Below are 20,669 nucleotides of genomic sequence, written 5' to 3' on the forward strand. Positions count from 1 at the left end.
GTTATCTGTATGCAAACAATTAATTATTTATTTATATTTGTTATATATTTTATTAATTATGTTATTTTATTCTTCAATCGCCAATCATTTTTCCTTTCTCCCATATTTATTTTAGAATTTTGCCACTAATAATCAACATAATTTTAAAACTACTATTGTAAATGCATTAGTATGTTAACTAAAATATAACTTCCAAGGTTCATATGGAAATCCAACAAAGATAATATTCATGTTTTCTTAATTGACTTGTATTTGACCATTCAATTGTAAACGTGTAAAAACTATATGGATTTCTACATTGAAAATGAAATATACACAATTTGAATAGAAGTAAATAAATTGTAAGTAATTTGATTTTTTTCCTCAATAAAATTATATGTTACTTGATCGATTAATGTTTGAAATGTTTTGACCAATGAGCAAAGGAAAAGTGTTATTTTATGGGGGTTAGGATGTCTAGTTTAAGAAAATGGTCATATTCAACAAATACAAAGGTGTAATTTTATGATAGTAACATGTGTAATGTTTGACATATTTTGAATTCAAATTCTTTCATGTTTGATGTTTTGGGAAACCTCATATTTAATTATGTTAAATAGTAGCTGAAAAAACAATTATATCGACAATGGATAATTTAAATCACTAACTTGATTCTAGTTAATAATTTAAATTATGGTTCAAACTTGAACATACATTTAAAAGAGTCAAATTCGGCTGAGTTAGGTTTGAATTCGCCGTAGTTACAACCATAGCACATGTATAATTACACGGAAGAATTACAAAATGGCAAAAAAAAACTTTAATAAATCAATAAGTCAGGAGATCGGTTTTGGCTAAAATTAATAATTTAATTAGTTTGGTTAAAAATAAAATAATTCCTTATAATTTTTTACTTAATCGATCTTGATGACATTTAGGCAGTTTTTGATAAAATTAAAAATTGAGAATTAAACTATTTAAATGATGAAATTAATATTTTATTTGTTAATTCAACTACTAAAAGATATTGATATTTTTATTAAATTTATTTTAGTGTTAAATTTTTAATATAATAATTTAAATAAATATAATTACAATTAACATCTTATGATTATATTAATATTTCTTTTTTTATAATTATTTTAATAAATAGTATTCATTCAATTTTTTAAAAAATTAAACAATTTTGTTACAATAATTTTGGTCAACTTGTAATATTGAAAATATTTTAATGCGACATGCGTATTAATATAAAAAAAACCCATAAATATATAAGGGTAATTTACAAAAATCCCTCAAAAGTGCTATAGTCTAATGTTTTTACCTCAATTTTTTCTTTTTTGCAGTAATCACTCAAAAAAATAAGAATTTTTTTATAAATCTCTCATAATCCAAAATAAGTTGATCTTAATATAACATAGGACAAGTTTGTCCTTCTATATTAGAACACGTGTGTATATGTAGCTGAATTTATGCTACTTGACGCATGCATGTAGCATACTTGTGTACTATGTATATTCTTTGGCCCTGTATTGCACGTGGCCACATATTCCATGTTTATCTAATTTTATTACAATGCACTTATCCCTAGCAAAGTATTTTAATATACTGTTACAGTCTCTAATATTGTTTACCATTACTATTTAACATTTAAAGTTCATATTAAATTAATCTTCAATTTTTCTTTTCCAAATATTCACTTATTATTAATTATGAAAATATCTAACTATTTTTTAAATGATTTAGTGATTAAATTTTAATTTATCTTTATTATTAAATTTCAAATTAACTACTAAAAGAAAAAAAAAATAGTTCGAGAGCTCTTTAATTAATCTAATAATAATTTATTTTAAGTTAGTTTATTTTAAGTTCACATTTCATTTAAATTTTATATTAAATTTATTTTAGATTTGAATTTTGTTTGTATTCATCTTTTTCAAGTTTATATTAAATTTAAATTTGGTTTAAAGTAAAAATTATATAAAATTAATTTTTTAGTTTACTCTTGTATTAGAATAATTAATTTAAATTTATAATCAATCTATTAAGTATTTATTTTAGGTTAGTTTATATACTTAAGTTTATTTTACACTTAAATTCAAATTAATTTCATTAAAAATTCAAATAGTATTATCATTAGTTTATTTGTTACTTTATAATTGATAATATAAATTATTAATAAATTAATTTCATTATAGTAAGAAAATTTTAAATTTATCATCATTTTACTAAGAATTTAATGTAAATTAGTTTAGTTTGAATTTACATTAAGTTGACATTTATTTTACGTCTAGTTTACATTAAGTTTCATTAGGTTCACCAACAATCGCATAAATTATTAGAAAGATTATATTGAGTTTATTTTCAGTTTACTATTAGTTTATTTGTCACTTTAAAAATATATTTTTAAATTATTAATAAATTACATTGAGTTCATATTAAGTTTACATTGGGTTGATATTGAGTTGACATTGAGTTCACATTCGGTTTACATTGATTCGACAATTTATTAAGTTTTATTTCAGTAAAAATTTAGATGGTTTACTTTCAATTTACTATTAGTTTATTTGTCACTTTAGAAATTTATTTTTAAATTATTAATAAATTACATTGAGTTTACATTAAGTTTATATTGAGTTGATATTGAGTTGACATTGAGTTTACATTGAGTTCACATTCGGTTTACCTTGAGTCGACAATTTATTAAGTTTTATTTTAGTAAAAATTTAGATGATTTACTTTGAGTTTACTAATGTTTAAATTAGTTTATTTTAAATTTATATTATGTTAACATTGAGTTTACATTAAGTTGACATTGTGTTCACATTAAGTGCATATTGAGTTTACACATTACGTTAAATTTAAATTAGTTTTCATTTCAACAAGAACTTAGATAATTTACATTCAATATATTATTAGTTCATTTATTACTTCATGAGTTATTTTTGATAGTGTTAATTACTAGTAAACTAATTTGATTAGAATAGTTAATTTTAAATTTATAATTAATTTATTAAAAATTTATTTTATATTAGTTTAGTTTGAATTTACATTAAGTTGACTTTAAGCCTACATTAGATCATTTACATTAAAATTACACAAACCATCGCAATTATTTTTTGATCTTTTGCTTTCAATTGACTATTAGTTTATTTTATCCTTTAAAAATTTATTTCAGATGGCGTAAATTATGAAAAAATAAATTTATTAATATAATAAAAAATAAATTTATTTTGAGTCGATATTGGATTTACATTGAGTTGATATTGAGTTGATATTGGTTTAATATTGAGTTTACATTGAGTTCACATTTAGTTTATTTTGAGTCAACATTGAATTTATTAAATTTTATATTATTTTACTTTGAATGTACATTAAGTTGATATTGAGTTTACATTAAATTTACTCTTTGTTTATTATAAATGTACTTTCTATCTAATTTCAATACAAATTTATATAATTTACTTTTTTGGTATATAGATAATTTATTTTTAGGTAACCATGAGTTTATTTGTCACTTTAGTTTTGTAGTAAAAATCATTAAATCATCAATAAATTATTTAATTATAATAAATTAATTTTAAAGTTGTAATCAACTTATTATGTACTTTAAATACTTGATTTTGAGTTATATTGAGTTGACACTAAATTTCTATTGCTTTTATGTCAAGTTAACATTAAATTTATACAGACTGCCATAAAAACGCTAGATAGTTTATTTTTATTTTCATAATTTTTTAATTGTCACTTTATTGCAATCTTTTCCACGTAAAAAAAGCATATAGAAAATAATAATTTATAATTAGAAGAATAAAAAGTTAAATAATAAAATTTGCAAAATAAAACTAATAGTATTAAAAAGAAAAGGAAACATATAATAATATGTAAACAGCCACCTAATCTATTCTTTTTAATTTAACAAACTAAATAATATATAGAGAAAATTACGTTGAGGTCCCTACGATATATCATAATTAATAGCATTGCATCTCGTGTTTCAAAGTCTACTTAATGGCCACTCAGTTTTAATTCAGTTAACTGAGAGACTCTTTTATTAATTTGAAGGAGTAAATCGTTTAACGGAACTAAAACCGAGATATGAAATCATATAAAAGTGAGGTACGAAATTGTTTAATAAAATCAAAAATGAGGGACCAAACCGTTACGGAATTAAAGGTGGGTTACCAAATTGTTTGAAAGTAAATGTCAAAATTAATAAAAGGGTCTAATAGTAGATAGAATTAAAATTGAGAGACTATTAAGTAGACTTTAAAAATAAGAGGTATCAAACTGCTATTTATAATATACTTCAGGGACCTCAAAATAATTTGCTCTAATATATATTATTGATATATATATATATATATATATATATATATAATTTTGTTCATGCAGATTAATTTTATAGTAAATAATTTTTTTTCAAATAATAATATAAAATTCAAAAATTATATTTAAAATAAATTAAAGTATCTATTAATTAGACAAGCTTGTTATGATATTACATCAAGAGTAGCAAATAATAGTTGTAGATAAAATTGGTAGCAATATAAAAATAATAGGTCTGATTCTTCAGAAATAATAATAAAAAAAAGAATAGTATGTTTGACGTTGTAATCACACATGGCACACATAGGCATAGTGAGCAACTACAAATGTGATAATAGATGAGCAGTTAGGTATAGCAGTTAGGCATACGAGCAAGTAGGGATATAATAGGAATGGTAAATAGTAAAAGGTAGATATGAAAAGAATTTTTAAAAATTGAGAGATTTTTGTAAGAAATAAAAAGCTGGGTCATTAACATAAAGATTTGAGATTTTGGGTGATTTGATGTAATTTTCTCAATATATAACTGATTGGGCTGACACCGTTCCTACTCGAACCTCAATTAAGGTCAGGCCCAAATAAATTCGTCAAGCTCGCTCAATGAAGAGTGGTCCGGTCCGTGATTTAGCAAGTCCATAAAATCCAAACCCAAAACCAAAGTACCCAACATCTGAACCGGCTCTGAATCGTTTTAGGACCCGTCGTTGTAATCATTTTTCCTTCGTTTTCTCTCTATTTTTCTGCTTCATCGAAAAGATTAGAAGTAATTCAAACGTAAGTTAATCTCATTCGTCTTTGTAAATTGAGTTCATGATTTCAAATTAGGGTTTCTGTAATCTGCCACTTACAATAACCTTAATTTTTCATATAAAGTTTATTTTCTTGCAATTGAAATTTGATTTTCTGGAATTATTTTCTGTTTTTCCACCGATAGAACTTCAATAACTGATTTCTTGCATAAAATTCAAAATTAAGAAGATCGGTGATTATGAATTACTGCTTTTATTATGTAGAATTAGCGTAATTTGTGATTTTAGGGTTTTAATTTTTTAGTTTTTTTTTTTTGATTATTAAATTGTTGTTTGGGATTATTTTCTGTGTTGAAATTTGTGTATATTTTGGTTGGTAGTTCAAAGAAAGTAAGAAGCAATGACAACTGCAGCTCGACCGACATGGGCACCTGCAAAAGGTGGTAATGAACAAGGAGGTACTCGAATTTTTGGCCCATCTCAGAAGTACTCGTCGAGGGACATTGCCTCTCATACCACTTTAAAGCCTAGGTGCGTATTTCTTGTCTCTACTTAACTGTGGATACCTGATATTATATGTTTATGACCGCACTTGAGATTGCTGCTTGGCATTAGGATGTTGACATCAGCTACGATAAGTGGCACAAGATGAATCAGATAGTGCTTTGATCTTTTTATTTCTGATAGTTTCTTTTGCATCTAGTTTGAAAGCTTAGCTAGGATATATCTTTTCTATGTGCAGTATACCGGCCTTCTTGTTCCACGCATGACGCATTAATATTTGAGTTCTAGCTGGATAAAGGATTTTTTTCCCTTATGCTTAAAATTAATATGATATTGTTGCTCGCCTTCTAGAACATGCTTCATGCATTTCTTTTATTATGGAGGGTGAGTATGTTTTTGTTAATTTTAATAAGTTTATTTGGAAACTCTAGGCCTTCAATTCAAATCCACAAATGTTGTATGTCTTGGCTATGTGAAGATATACTTAGTTCGGCCATAGGGATAGCCACTAATGCTTCTGCTTGTGCTTTGTGCTCAATTTAACTGTTGCATTTGCATCTATGTTGATTATGCATAAAGTGATTTGTCTGTTTATAATTATCTGTTGAATCTGCATTTTTAAATTGGTGTACTGTTATTTGAGAATTTTGAGTTATACTATGCATTGTCTTTATGTCATGTCATCTTTTTTTTGCATATATGCTGATCCTTTATGTTTGATTTTAATTGTGACTTTTGTTTTAATTGACTCCTGTGCGTGCATTACAGGAGGGAAGGGCAAGACACTCAGGAAGAAGTGCAGAAGAGGAATCTCCGGGATGAGCTGGAAGAACGTGAAAGGAAACATTACTCATCAAAGAATAAATCTTATACTGGTAAGATATTGCATTGATATATAACTCTTGCGGGAATTCTGAATTCAATTTTTTCTCTTCGGCGAGCTTTTTAGTTTTGTGTTTTGTTTAATTGAACTTTTATGCATGGCAGATGATAGAGAACGTAGAAAGAGTAATCAACTTTTCCTGGAAGGTAAGTATACTGGCCCATCCATCTTATTTATCAAACTAACAATCTATGTGATTGCTGTACTAAGTATTCAAGTTACTTTCAGGGACAAAAAGGGACGTTGAAGACCGTATCATCCCTCGTAGTGTGGATGCTGATGATTCTGATGTCGAAGTTAACAATGATAGGTTAGGACTTTGGGCTTATGTATCATTAATATATGTACAAACGCAATCAGCATTTGCTTTATCTTTTGGATTTGGTGTCAACTTATTACCATATGGTATTCCTCTCTATTTGGTGATAAATAAAGCATACGTACTTTTTTGAATCCCTCAGAGATTACATAAAATGGGCTTTCTAAAGACCCCCAATGACCAATCTTGGCATGAATTGCTAAAGATCCAATAAGTCCAACATTGATTCCTTCAGATGTGTCAATTGGGCAAATGCGCCCGTAGTGACTAGGGTGTATATCTCGTATCCGAAAACTAGCAGTTCGCCCTGTCAATCCTCCGGGACCCAAATAACTCAATTTTCTCCCATGAACTATTTGTGTCAATGGATTAGTTCGATCCAAAACTTGAGACAGTGGGTGTAATCCGAAAAAAGATTCATAAGTGGTTGTTAATGGAGTTGAAGTTACCAAATTTTGAGGGGTCGGTATCAATTTATGCCTAATTGCTCCACATAGAGTCCCTCTAACCGCATTTTCTAAACGAATCAGAGCCAATCCGAATTGATCTTGTAAAAGATCCGCTACAGAACGAATACGTTTATTTTTTAAATGATTCATATCGTCAAGCGTACCCATTCCAAATTTCATTCCAATCAAATGATCCGCAGCTGCAAATATATCTCGCGGTAACAAAAATGTATTGTTATGAGGTATATCAAGATTCAGTCTCCGGTTCATATTTAATCGACCAATCCTTCCTAATTCACATCTTTGTTGAAAATTTTTTTTTTGTAATTCTGAAGTTCCCACCTTAAGTAACATGGTCTCTTTGTTTTATTTGTGCTTTAGTGATGACGATGAGGATGACGATGACGAGGAGGATGACACAGAAGCTCTTATGGCTGAGCTTGATCGAATAAAGAAGGAAAGAGCTGAGGAAAAGTTCCGTCAGGTAAACATAAGTCATTCCTCTTTGAGAAGTGTGTTTTGAGAGATTCCTTGTTCAAACTAATAAGTCGGCACATTTGGATGTGAGGAACTCAGTATTCTTCTTAGTTGGAAATAAATAATAAATGCTTGATGACCGAGTTGTATTGCATTTAGAATGATGCAAGCTGTGCTGTTATTGGTCAGTGGCTAGGCTAGTAGCAGTAACTAACTAATGTTTTTCATGCTCTTGTAGGAACAACTAGAAGCAGCCGAAGAGCTTAAAGTTAAGGAGGAGCAGCTTCTCAAAGGAAACCCACTGCTTAATAATCCAACATCCTTTAACGTGAAAAAAAGGTCGGTAACTTTTTAATTCTCCTTTTGGCTCATACCTATGTTTATTTGATACTTACAAACACAATCTTTTATCCTAATTTCTTGTATGGGTTTGCTTGCTCAGGTGGGATGATGATGTAGTCTTCAAGAACCAGACTCGAGGTGAAACTAAAGCACCTAAGCGCTTTATTAATGACACCATAAGGAATGACTTTCACCGAAAATTCTTGCACAAATACATGAAATAGTTGTGCTAATCATATGAATCACCAAGAAGTATGAAGATAAATGTGGATTTAAATTGTTGTATGTAGTAAAAGTGACGATTATGTCCGGTGTTTGAATTTGTCCACAAGAATTCGAGTTTTTTGCTTGATTTGTATGGCATTACGTAGTGAATATGTGATCATCCCTTTTCCAACTCTATAACCTGGTATTGACAAATCATCTGTTAAAGTTTTTCACTTCTCTCTTGATCCCATTTGGACCTTGTCTTTTTCATTTTTTCATCCCGCTTAGAAACAAGGTAGTTAAAAAGACAATACCTGTGTTTTAAGAACTGAACCAGATCGGCCAGTTCAACTGGTTCCATCGATAATAGTTTGATTTTTTTCTTAAAATAAAAGCACTCAATTTCTTTGAATAGAGAAGGGATGCAAAAATTGGAAACTAATGAATCAGTTAAAATGTAAAAACCGTTCGACTTTTAATTTATTAGTTAGAATGTGACCCAATTATTAGTTTTTCATTTTATTCGCTAGTTAAATTTATAAACCTAAGCCGAACGAATACTAAAAATTCGCTAGTTAACAAGAATAGCACTTATCTGTAATTTTTTTGTACCAAGAAATATGTTTATTGGCTCTGGTTTGCCATAGTTTTGTTTTCTTGAGCTGTTGTGAAATTGTTTCTTTTGAGATGTTTTTTTGTAGGACGTTTAATCATTTGACCTAAAACTTCCTAAAGAGTACAAGGAGAGAGTTTTGTTCTTGATATTCATAATATCAGGACAGTACGCAAAATACAATTTTTATTTGCAATTTATCCTATAACAGAAAGAAACCAAAACAGCCAGAATTGAATGAACAAACTAATATATATCACTTCACAAATTGCAAATAAAAGAACGGAATATGCACTAACATATATGTTCTTCAGATTTCATTCTGCTAACCGTTTTTACTCGGTTTTTCCAACACAAATTTGGCGTATAGATCCTTACGAGCAATCATGACAGTGGTTATCAATGGCCTCATTATTGCACCATGTAACCGTTCACGAAATTAAAGATGTGGTATCAAATCGTTTGGAAAAATGTTGAAATTAACGAAGAGGCCTAATATTTAATGGAATTAAAACTGAGAGTCCATTAAGTAGATTTTTGAAACAAAAAGTATTAAACTGTTAATTATGGTATACTTTAGGGACCTCAGAATAATTCGCTCTATTATTAGTCATATTCATTATTACCACCTAGGCAGCTAGGCCGGTTATTGAGTTTGAATCTGTCTGCAAGCATTTTAGGTATTCTGATATGCTTTGTAAAAGTTGATTCATTATTGCAATTTATGCATTTCTCTGTTTTTGTTGCTACAGGAAGAGCACTTACAAGTTGAGAAATACTTGAGTGAACATACTTCGCCATATAAAATTATAAACTATCCATTAAATATATGATACGTGGCGTTATTAAATATCATATCCAATCAATAAAGAGCATTTAGTTCTAATCAATGTGTTATTTATTGATTGGAGGGAAATTCTTACCTAAACCCGCTCCATGAAAAATTTCTAAACCTATCCAATGAATTGTTAGAGAAATGAGAAGAAAGAAAAAATAATGAGAATAGTGAGAAAATTGGTTCACAATCTTTAATAACGTTATGTGTCATGCATTTAAATGGATGGTTCATAATTATACGTGACAAACTAGGTTCAAAACTAGCGCTCTGATTTTTCATACTTTTATTTTTTAAGCTATTGTGAAATTGTTTAGTTTGAGAATTTTTTTGGGACGTTTAATGAATCTCACCATTTTACTTTAAACTTCCTAGGCTTCCTAGCGAGTACAAGGAGAGAGGTTCGTTGTTGATATTTATAATACCATGACAATACACAAAACATATTTTCTTTTGTAGAAAATTAAAAAAGAAGGGTGAATCTTCTTTCTTATACTTTAGGTTTGTAATTATGTTTGAAAAAAGTACAATTTTCTTGAACTTTTGCTATTAAAAGATTATTTGATCCAAAGGAGTTCCACCACATCCCAAATATGTATGCTTTTTTCTTATGTTTTTACTTGTAAAATAGAAAAATTAAGAATGACAGTTTTTGTGATTTTTCGGATAAGAAAAGTGTCGAGTAATATAATGAAAAATAGGTTCGCAATCTTTAATAATGCTTCTCGAAGGTGACGGGATCTGCCATGGGAAGACCCTTATATCAAAACTTTAATAATGCTTCTGAAAAGTAAAGTATCGGACAATTATTAATCTCACAACAATAAAAATTCTCATATTCATAACATTACAACTCCAATATGGTTTTCCAACGCTCTTACAACAATGAATACATGATAAATATACAATTTGAATTTAAATTTTCCTTTTCTTTATGGTGCCAGATGAAGCAAATTCAAAGTAAAAATCTATCCTATAACAGAAAGAAACCAAAACAACTAGAATAGAATGAACAAACTAATATATATCACTTCACGAATTGCAAATAAAAGAATGGAATATGCACTCACAGAAATGTTCTTCAGATTTCATTCCGCTAATCATTTTTCGTCGGTTCTTCCAATACAAATTCGGCGTATAGATCCTTAAGTGCAATCATAACAGTGGTTATCAATGGCCCCATTATTGCACCCTGTTATTCAAGTAAATAAATTTATTTGTTAATATAATACCACACAATGTATTGTTCAAAATACTAACAAGTTCTTAAAGAAAATTCTAGCTAACTAAACTGAGGACGAATATCATTTTCTGCTCACAAGGCAAAGATTAATGAAACAGATGTATAATTCCAGTCCTCTAGGATATCTTTTAGCAATTTTATCAACTTCCACAACTATCTAATATTCAATTTAGCCTATGTTGCACGGAAACGGAAAATGCTGGAAGGAAAATGCTGAAACGGGAAACAGTGGAATCACATTTTTATAAGAGTAAGTTGTAAAAATAAAGTTTTGGATTTTGCGACGGAATGAAACACCAAAACATAGGATTCAACAAGTTTCCATGCAATGTAGATTCTAGCTATAGCTACAGAAATCTTACTATGTTCAAGAATAGAGTAGAATTAAATTTCTCTCAAAACAGCAACTTAAGGATGAAAAACTAACAATTGACAGAAAGACTGTACCTCCACTGCAGATGGGAAGAGTGTCATTCCACCAAGAATGCTGAGCGCCGTAAGATATTCGCTATAACCCGGTATGTCCTCTTTGATTTCAGAAGCACCATAGTCCATAAGCACAACATGAATAATGGACAAGCTAATAGCGAGAATGTATCTACTTTCCATTGCTAACTGCAAGGTCGCTGGAAGGGTTGCAAACCACGACGGAAAGATCGGAAACAACGGGCTGATCAATGCAAGAATAGTTGATACATACAAGAAATGTATTTTGTACACTCTGAATAAGAGCCATGTAAGACATCCTTGAAAGAATGCAATCTCAGCAGTAGCTAAAAGTACTCCAGAAATAGCATTATCAAGAACTTCAACACATCTAGTACTAGCCGACTTTGGAATTGGAAACATTTGCATCACTTGTTCCGTTACTCCACCAGATTCTGATGTGATTAAATAATACAAGACCCAAAAGAACACCATCGACTGAGATACAAAGTTAAAAACCTCAGCTGCACCAGAGATGATGGAGTTTCCCACAGAAAACATGAACTTAGCACCACCGCCTACCACAGAGGCACTACTTGCAAACACCCGTTGTGACACATCCATTCCTCGAACGGCAAACCCTTTCGCCTTCTCAACTAGATCCTCACGAGTAATTATCAATTCTCTAAGAAGTGCATCTAATTCTGTATATATATCTCGCCACTGACGATTACTCATCTTTGTTCGTAAACTCACAAGCTTCTCCGTGTACGGAGAAGGGCTCATTAAAGCGGATGATTGTCGAGACATATTAGACGGAGTACTAATAACAAAATGCTTGATCCCGGTAACAAGCTCAGTCATATTATATTGCATAGCCAAACTATCTATCTGATCAGACACCGTATCATAGACCGTAGTAGTATACTTATCTACCATACCAGGAACATCATTATCTTCCATCCATTTCTTAATGCCAATCCTTTCGGCATAATTATTCTCTTCGACATGCGACTTCAACGAAATAACCGCGTCTTTCCCTTCAACACCAATCTTATAAGAGAAAAAGATAGTCCCAGCCAAAAACCCAACAATCATAGCGAAAATCAACCCGATTGCAACAATAGTACCCAATCTCTTCAAAATCCCTCTAGTAAAAAAAGCACTAAGTTTACTATGCCTAAAACTATTACTCCTAAAAGAAGACATAGCAGAAAAAGTAGAGTCAACAGTTTTAGAACCACACATAAACCCTAATCCAAGAATCATTAATGATCCCATACCTCCAATATTCTCATAAGCAATCACAAAAACCCCAAATGAAACCAACCATCTAACAATCTTTGAAAACCCGGTTCGCCTTCGATTCCTTCTAGGACCAATTCTTTTTGCTTTTTTAAGAAAAACCCGTAAAAAAACCTCCTTAATATCAACAAGTGTACCCACAAAAGCTTTAAATATAGCAACAGGAATAGCAAAAACAGTCTCAGTAAGCCCTAATGCTAGAGGCTCCTTCCAAAAATCAACAAGGGTCTCTTGAATACCTCTCAATGGAATTGAACATAGAACAGCCCATTGAATTGGCCTTAAATAGTCTTGCAATAGTTTACATGCGAAATACAGGATGAAGATTGTAAAAGCTAGACCAGCGTGAGCCATGGCTATGTAAATTGCGAGTCTTACCTGTGGGTCGCCTGATAAGGTGGCGGGTGTTTTGTGATCCGTTTCGTTTGAACTTGAGCTTGATGAATTGGGTTTTTGGTTTGATGAATCGGATTGGTTGTTGTTTGAGGAATTGGGCGGTGGTTTTGGTGGGTTTGTGGTGGTGGGTTTTCTGTATGAACCGGATCTAAACATGTCTTGCCATGGAAGTGTGGTGCTTGTTGATTCTTGGGTTGAATTTGGGTCTGTGTATGGAACTAACTCCATTTTTTTGGTTTCTGAAGAAAATGAAAGGAAAAATAAATACAATCTTGAAGATGACAAATGAATTACAGATTGAGTTTTTATGTTACTATGTGCATGTGAAACACAGAGTGAAAAAAGAAGCAGGGACAGGGACAGGGACAAAAAGGGAAAAATTTTGAAAAAGAAGAGGAAGAAGAAGAGTGGTGGAGTGACAAGTGGAGAGAAATGAATGGATTTTTAGAGAGAAATAATTGCAGAACTGAAAGAGTTCAATTGGATTTGATTCTGCAGAAGTGAATGGCAGAGAAAAATAAATGTAACTATAAATTAAAAAGTGACCTTTTTGACCATTTTTTGGTTTCGAATTGGATGCATGATGATTGATGATTGATGATTGATGATGAGTTGGAGGGAGCGAACTTTTTTTTTTTCCTTTTTTAACTAACATATTTTTATTTTAATTAATTGTGGGACATGGATATAAAAGTTTTTGGAAATGGAACTTGACCAAATTGGCATCACCTTTGCTTGTATGGAATATCTTATGGAACAAAGGATCATTTTACCCCTCGACACAAAATATTAAAGAAGTCCAATACTAAAAAAACCGGATAATTTATACTCTGAACTTGTCAAACCCGGCTTAAAAATCCTTCTATACTGACGTGGGATCATAATTGGAGAGTGAGTTTCATAAATAACATAATTTACTCTAATTAATTATGATTATAATTAAACTCTAATTAATTATAATTAAATTCTAATTATTCATGACCTTTTTGAACTTTTTCAAAAAAAATCAATATCTTTTTATTTCTAGAAGCTACTACTTCTCGGAGCAGCAGCTCCTCCGTCTGTTCTTGAAGAACAAAACTCATTCGATCTATTGTATTGTTCATCATTCAAATCAATCAAACAAAAATCAAAGTCATGTATTTTTTATCCCGCAATCTTCAGATTGTTATTAATTTAGGAGTAGTTCTAATATTAATCTTCAGATTACTTCTTGTAATTTTTATGATTAATTTTGTTAACACAAAAATTTTGTGTGGCTCAGAATACTGATTCGGTTAAAATATTAAATCTGAGAAATTTCTACATAGGTTCGAGTGAGGATTTATTTCCATGCGAGCATTATTAGAATATCTCAAATGGTTTCTTTAAAATTGACAAACCCTCTAATTTAAAAAGTTTTGTCAATAAATTAAAGTCCAATATAATATCTAAAATTTAAATTTAGAGTAGAGAGTGAAGATTACTATCTACATGTGATGAGCCATTTTTATTCTTTATTTTATTTTTAAAAAGACAAAATTTTAAATTTTAAAATAAGTTGGTTATTTTTCGTTTGATATGTATTATTTTAAATTTTTAAAATTAAAAATGAATAAATATAATGTTTTTTATTTTTTTATAAAAGTAACATTAAAATAAAGAGTAATATTAGAAAGCTTATTAGAATAAATTTAAATATATAATTATTTATATTAAAAATGTTTTTTATTTTAATAATTAAAAAGTACTATTTAGACATTCCATTTTATTTTGAAATAATAATTAAGGTCTCTATTATTGGCTTCTTTCAGTGAAATGATATACTACCAAATTGCCAGTTATGCTGTTTAAAAAGTTCCAAATAGTTGAAATATGACGTCATGCTTTACTTTAATTAATTAATTTAATTAATGAAATAATTCCACTTCAAATCAATTTTTCAAATCATAAGGAGTTTTTCGCTATTAGATTATTGCGGCCGGGTGGTGGAACTAGGGACATGGTGGACCGCCGTTCTTTAATTGCAATTATCAATTATTTTAAATTTTTTATATTAACTTTTCTAATTATTTTATCTCGTCTTTATTCGTATATTTAGTTTTTGCATCTATTATTTTCATACAATCTTTTTAATTTGTTTCTCAATGACATTTCTTCTACGATTACATACTTTTATTTACGAAATAGATAGGATCTTGATCTTCAGTTTTCCTTATGTAATTTACATTTTGAATATAGTTCAACGCTCTTTTGTTAGTGGTATAAGCTGAAAAACTTTAAAATATAATCAAATTTTTGTTCATTTCTGTTCAAATCAATTTTATTTTCAATATAAATATCATATAATCAAAGATGGCATACATTAATTCTCCTACGAAGGCAGAAATAAGCAATGATTCTGTAACCTAAAGCCATGGCTAATAGCACCCACACTTCTTGCAACCCGCCTTTCAAGTTCACCGTGTCGAACGACGGCGAGCTTTGCAGCGGCCGGCAACCCCCGTTGCTGTCACATTCGTAGGGTTCTTCTCCGTCGTATTGAACCTTTAATAGAAGCCTAAATCCGTAGTACATGAATGATAAATACTTTAACCACTGCATAAATTTTGGTATGTGCTGCATCCAAAAACATCACATTTTAATTCTTCATCATCATATTGAAACGAAATTAATTTAATCTGATTCGACATGAAATTATAAAAAAAATCAGTTCATGATGGAGCAAAACAAACTGAAAAACTAAACCAAAAAATCAAACCTGGCTCGGTTTACCTGATTTAAAATATATAATTTGATAAAAAAATAACAATTTTTTAAAATTTGATTTGATTCGATTTCTACCCGAGACGGAAACTTGTCAATAATTAAATTATTAGTACCTGAACATAATAACCTCCGGTGAGAAGAAACAGCATTAAAATCAAAGAAGCAAACATTCCAGCTCTTTTAATGCTCAAGCTTGCTGCTCCAAATAGCTCTCCTGCCCCCTTTTATCACACACACAAATTTTCACTGCTATCAGATTACATAAACTAATACTCTCAATGTACTTCAAAAAAGATGCTCAATGCACATTATTTTAAAAAATGTAATTAATAATACATACTTTAACTCTTATATTCTCGTTAGGGGCGCACATCAGTTGGTTCGACTATCAAACTGAATTAACCGAAATTAAATGTCTTGAATTTTTTTTAATCGAGCCGTAATTGAAATATATAAATCGAATTGTAACCAAACCAAAATAATTATATGGCAATTATTTTGGTTACCTGAATAACAAATTTCATTAACATAAATTATTTTAAAAAATAAAAAATAAGCTCGGGTTAATTTTCCATTACATACAAATTCAAGAGGCAAGTTGATATGAAAGTCTTACATAAATTTACAAAAAATACCATTTCTGCATATATAATTTGGTTAATTTTGTTGGTTCGGTTAAATCAAAAATCTCAAATTGAAAACCCGAATCAAATTAACCGAACTTTTCAAAAAAATTATTCACAAACGGACATGTTAACCGAAAATGAAATCAATTACAATTTTAATTTAAATTGATTAGTTCGATTATATGCATACAAATATACAAGGGCGGAGCTACTCATGCCCTAAGGTGGGCCATTGCCCCTCCTTAAAATAATTTTTGACTTCGCCCCTTCATATATATATATATTAAATACATCAAATCTCTTTTAAAAAAAATTCTAACAAAAGATCATATTAATTGAAAAGGGGACAATCATCATCAAATTGGAACACGAAAGAGTACAGAGGTAATGCGAAAATCAAACTAAATCGGAATAACTGAGCTGAACCAAAAACCGACATACCGGTTTAATTTGAAACTCTAAACATTTTAAGATTTTGGTTGGATTTGATTTTTTAAAATGAAAAGTTTAATTTGATTCGGTTTGAACTGAATGCATGCACCCCGTACCAAAGAGTATATATGTAGGGGTTTGAAGAACTTACTTGGCTTGTAATGGCGATCAATAGGATGGTGAACAAAGTGAAGAAGAAGCAAGAGACAGTCCTCTTAAAGCCAGCCATGAAGTAGACAATGACCATGAAAAAAGTAGGGTAGAAGACATGAGCCATCATGTCGCACAGAGTGCTGCAAACATAGTATACACTTAATCTGTACATGTCTGCTTTTCTTTCTTTCACCAAATATATTTTCTCGAATGGAAATACGTATACTGCTCCGAATATCGACGATGATGTCCAGAATATGCATATGTAGAACATCAACCCTACCTGAACATTCCAACAATTTTATGTTTATACAACGATTGGACTTCATTAAAAATGATGAATTCTGATACACTATTCAAAGAGTGGTCTAATTAGTATTCTCAATCCCGAATTGTCATTTATATTTAAAGACGAGTTTATCACTTTTATGGTGAGCATAGAAGTCTCATCGAGTCTGAATCAACTCGCGAACTACTCAAAATTGACTAAAAGATATATATTTAAAATTCGCTCAATTATATTAATCAAGTTCTACTACGAGCTAGTCAAGTCAATTATCCAGTTAAATTTGATCATTAAAATTCCCATCTCAGCAAATTTACGAACTTAATCAAACTTTGATGAATTTTATTTTTATTTTTTTATATATGTAGTACATTTATTTTAGTAAAAAATTAATTTTAAAATATAATTAAAAAACGTTTATTATTATATATTCTTGTTTTATCTAGTGGAGTTTTTCATAGAATTTCTTTTAAAATGACTTGAAGAACAATAATTTAACGTAAAATTGCTCTAGAAATAGAACTGAAACTTTTAAAACAGGAAGGAAGATGTAATCTTTATTTAATTCAATTTGGTTCAGCTCTTAATTTTCAAAAAATAATACATTTGTTTAAATTTGATTTACAAAAACAACATCTTTTAATTGTTTTTAATTTTTAATCTTTACAATTTTAGAGGAAAAAAAACAATCATTTTTCTATTTCGGTAAAACTAAAAATCAAACCGAAGAAATTCAGTTTAGTTTTTATTTTGTTAAAAAAATTCAACCGGTTTAGGTTTTTATTTTCGAACCAAACCAATGTAAAGAAATGAATCCGTATAAATAGAAAAGAAATTGAAATTTGAAGAAGAGTATATACTTGATCTCGAAGCTGAGCCTCCGTTCCAGTTTGAGATTTCCACCAAAGAAGACCTAACAACACTGCCACACCAACAGCTTGAACCAGTCTCAGCTTGTCGAAATAATCTCTACATCTCTCTCTGTACGTTCTTTTAAACAGTATCACAAATTGCGCCCACCAGCTCAACGTCCAGTCCTTCTTCACCTGAATCGCCAACTGCAGATTCTCCGGCGCCTTCGTTCGCCGGTGATTCTCTTCCTTCTCTCTCGGCTCTATTTCACTCTTATACTTCATTTGAAGATACTAATTTCAAAACCAAACAAAATTAGGGTTTTCCATTCAATTTTGATGAAAAAAATAAAATCAGAGGTGTGTTTTGATTATTACTTTGATGACTGCCTTGTCGGAGTCGGGAGATCCCGGAGGTGTTGAGATATCCTGAGGCACGCTGATGTCGGTGACCTGTCCGGTGGCTAAATCGAGGAGGAACTCGGCAGGATTCATGGCGATCTCAGGTATGAAACTTAGAGAAGAAAAATATTCCATGGATTCTCTAGCTTTGCCGTAGTAGACAGGGTAGCCTTCTGATATTAGTAGAAGTTTGTCGAACATGTGAAACATTCTGCTTGATGGCTGATGAATTGTTGTGATCACTGTCCTTCCTGCCTATCAACAGATAAATCGGTTATAAATATGAAGTTTTGGAGCTTTAAAATCGTTTTTGGAAATGGAAATGAAATGCTGAAACATAAAACGCGACAAGTTTTCTTAAAATATAGCGAATATTGAGAGATTTTGTTAATACCTTAGCTAATCGTTGAAGAACCTGAAGGAGTCGATTTGCGGAAGTAGAATCGAGGCCTGAGGTGGGTTCATCGAGCAGTAATAATGAAGGATCGACGAGAATTTCATGGCCAATGCTGGCTCTTTTTCTTTCTCCACCTGATATTCCCTTTATGAACCCTCCTCCAACTCTTGTGTGCCGACATCTATTATCAATTCATATCCGAATCAATTATTTTAACCGAATCAAAATGAACTTCAATCTTGTCTAATTCGAAAAAACAGTCTAGCTAGTTCGATTTTCGTTCAATCCTAATAAGATTAATGTCGATACCTTTCAAGACCGAGCTCTTTCATAATGATCTCAACTCTAGCATATTTCTGTTGTCGGCTCATGTTTCCGGGTAGTCTTAAAAACGCAGCAAACACTAGAGTTTCTTCCACTGTTAGTTGTGGGAATAGCACATCATCCTGTGTCACAAACCCAATTCTGTCCACAAAAACCGCAATTAACTACGTACCAATATAAAATATCATTAACTCTGTCTACAAATGGCATGGTCGACATAGTTTATGTAAAAATTTCGTTGACGAACCTTCTTTTAAGGGCAGCATTGTAAGGAATATCATTGTAAGAAATGGTTCCTTTAACATTGTCAGTTAATAATCTTCCACCAATTATTTTGAGTAAAGTAGTTTTACCACTGCCGGAAGGACCCATTAGAGCAAGAATTTCACCAGGGCCAATGCTACCTGTAATACCCTTCAAGATATTCTTGCAGTGATCTTGCTCCAAATGTAGCTGTGAGGCTACTTTGGACACTACTGCCTTTACTGGATTGCCTGAGCTTGCTCGGCTATTCTTCACTTTGTACTCCACATCTTCAAACTACACAAAATTAGAAATTAATTGCATCTATGAAATGAAGATGATCTTTTGAGTTTCATATTGAGAGAATATTAATAACTTGAATTCTTATTATATGTTGGACTGCTAAATATCGGATCATTAAAAGTTCATAATCCAGCTTAAACTGAATTTGAAGAGTCGCATATATATATATTTTGCAGTGCATGAGATTTCTGATATATTTTTCGACTACAAAATTTAAAAAAAAATGTCGATTTACCTTAAGAAATATAGGAAGAGGGCGATCTTGATTCATATTGAAGCTATGATCTTCAATGTCAATTCCAGAGTATCTATTTCTAAGATAAGCTTGAGACATATACTCAATATTATGACCAAACCCGTTACTTCCTGCAATTTGCATAGACCCCATTGTTGGAGGAGATAGTGGTGTGTCTTGAATTTCATCTTCGTTTCTTGTTTCCATTTTTTCTTCTTAATATGATCAAAAATCCTAAGAATAAAATCTATACTAATGCCTTCAATCTAACTGCAATACACCAAATACATTCCTGCCTATTTATTGATAATAATGAGTTTTAGACTATTTCTTGGTTGGACACATGCTTTCCATTGCTCAAGCTTGATAGATGAACATTTTTGCCTTTAATTCTTTGTTTATTTCATATATCTAATCCATTTTTTTCCTTAACTTTTTGCCCTTTTTTTGTTAATACTAAATGTGATTAGCATATGTATTATCCAATTCAGCATTTCAAGAACATATGTCTCATCCAATTCAACATTTCAAGAATATTACAAATGTCGCATCCAAAGATTGCTGAGCATATTGAAAATTTTAATTGGCATACGTTACTGCAATTTACTTTTCT

General features: G+C 30.4%; 3 protein-coding genes across 3 annotated transcripts; 1 reads left to right on the forward strand and 2 right to left on the reverse strand.

Annotated features, from left to right (window-relative positions):
* The first annotated feature begins 4,965 nt into the window (after nucleotides 1-4,965).
* Nucleotides 4,966-8,471, forward strand: LOC126667784 (uncharacterized). Its single transcript, XM_050360862.2, has 8 exons — nucleotides 4,966-5,082; nucleotides 5,438-5,588; nucleotides 6,330-6,436; nucleotides 6,549-6,590; nucleotides 6,673-6,754; nucleotides 7,594-7,696; nucleotides 7,928-8,028; nucleotides 8,132-8,471. The coding sequence occupies exons 2-8, from the start codon at nucleotides 5,458-5,460 to the stop codon at nucleotides 8,253-8,255; spliced, it is 690 nt and encodes a 229-aa protein (XP_050216819.1). The 5' UTR covers nucleotides 4,966-5,082; nucleotides 5,438-5,457; the 3' UTR covers nucleotides 8,256-8,471.
* Nucleotides 8,472-10,492: 2,021 nt separating this feature from the next.
* LOC126667783 (uncharacterized) lies at nucleotides 10,493-13,633 on the reverse strand. Its single transcript, XM_050360861.2, has 2 exons — nucleotides 11,377-13,633; nucleotides 10,493-10,878 (listed from the first exon to the last, which is right to left on the reverse strand). The coding sequence occupies exons 1-2, from the start codon at nucleotides 13,282-13,284 to the stop codon at nucleotides 10,783-10,785; spliced, it is 2,004 nt and encodes a 667-aa protein (XP_050216818.1). The 5' UTR covers nucleotides 13,285-13,633; the 3' UTR covers nucleotides 10,493-10,782.
* Nucleotides 13,634-15,313: 1,680 nt separating this feature from the next.
* On the reverse strand, nucleotides 15,314-20,337 carry LOC126666876 (ABC transporter G family member 26). Its single transcript, XM_050359765.2, has 9 exons — nucleotides 20,057-20,337; nucleotides 19,523-19,815; nucleotides 19,261-19,416; nucleotides 18,949-19,132; nucleotides 18,531-18,809; nucleotides 18,162-18,446; nucleotides 17,014-17,298; nucleotides 15,918-16,025; nucleotides 15,314-15,654 (listed from the first exon to the last, which is right to left on the reverse strand). Exons 1-9 carry the CDS (start codon nucleotides 20,261-20,263, stop codon nucleotides 15,385-15,387), a joined length of 2,067 nt encoding a protein of 688 aa, XP_050215722.1. The 5' UTR covers nucleotides 20,264-20,337; the 3' UTR covers nucleotides 15,314-15,384.
* Nucleotides 20,338-20,669: the final 332 nt, after the last annotated feature.

This window comes from Mercurialis annua, linkage group LG2 (genome assembly GCF_937616625.2).
Source record: "Mercurialis annua linkage group LG2, ddMerAnnu1.2, whole genome shotgun sequence".
Classification (NCBI taxonomy): Eukaryota; Viridiplantae; Streptophyta; class Magnoliopsida; order Malpighiales; family Euphorbiaceae; genus Mercurialis; species Mercurialis annua.

Bases quoted from the DNA above. Each gene is read 5' to 3' on its own strand.
- LOC126666876 (XM_050359765.2), bottom strand. From the start codon at position 20,263: ATGGAAACAAGAAACGAAGATGAAATTCAAGACACACCACTATCTCCT. The intron at 19,133-19,260 runs GTATCGACATTA...AATTGATAATAG, and splicing joins AAAGAGCTCGGTCTTGAAAG to ATGTCGGCACACAAGAGTTG. The intron at 18,810-18,948 runs GTATTAACAAAA...ATCTGTTGATAG, and splicing joins TTCTTCAACGATTAGCTAAG to GCAGGAAGGACAGTGATCAC.
- LOC126667783 (XM_050360861.2), bottom strand. From the start codon at position 13,284: ATGGAGTTAGTTCCATACACAGACCCAAATTCAACCCAAGAATCAACA. The intron at 10,879-11,376 runs GTACAGTCTTTC...CTTGAATAACAG, and splicing joins TCTTCCCATCTGCAGTGGAG to GGTGCAATAATGGGGCCATT.
- LOC126667784 (XM_050360862.2), top strand. From the start codon at position 5,458: ATGACAACTGCAGCTCGACCGACATGGGCACCTGCAAAAGGTGGTAAT. The intron at 6,437-6,548 runs GTAAGATATTGC...TATGCATGGCAG, and splicing joins AAAGAATAAATCTTATACTG to ATGATAGAGAACGTAGAAAG. The intron at 6,591-6,672 runs GTAAGTATACTG...AGTTACTTTCAG, and splicing joins TAATCAACTTTTCCTGGAAG to GGACAAAAAGGGACGTTGAA.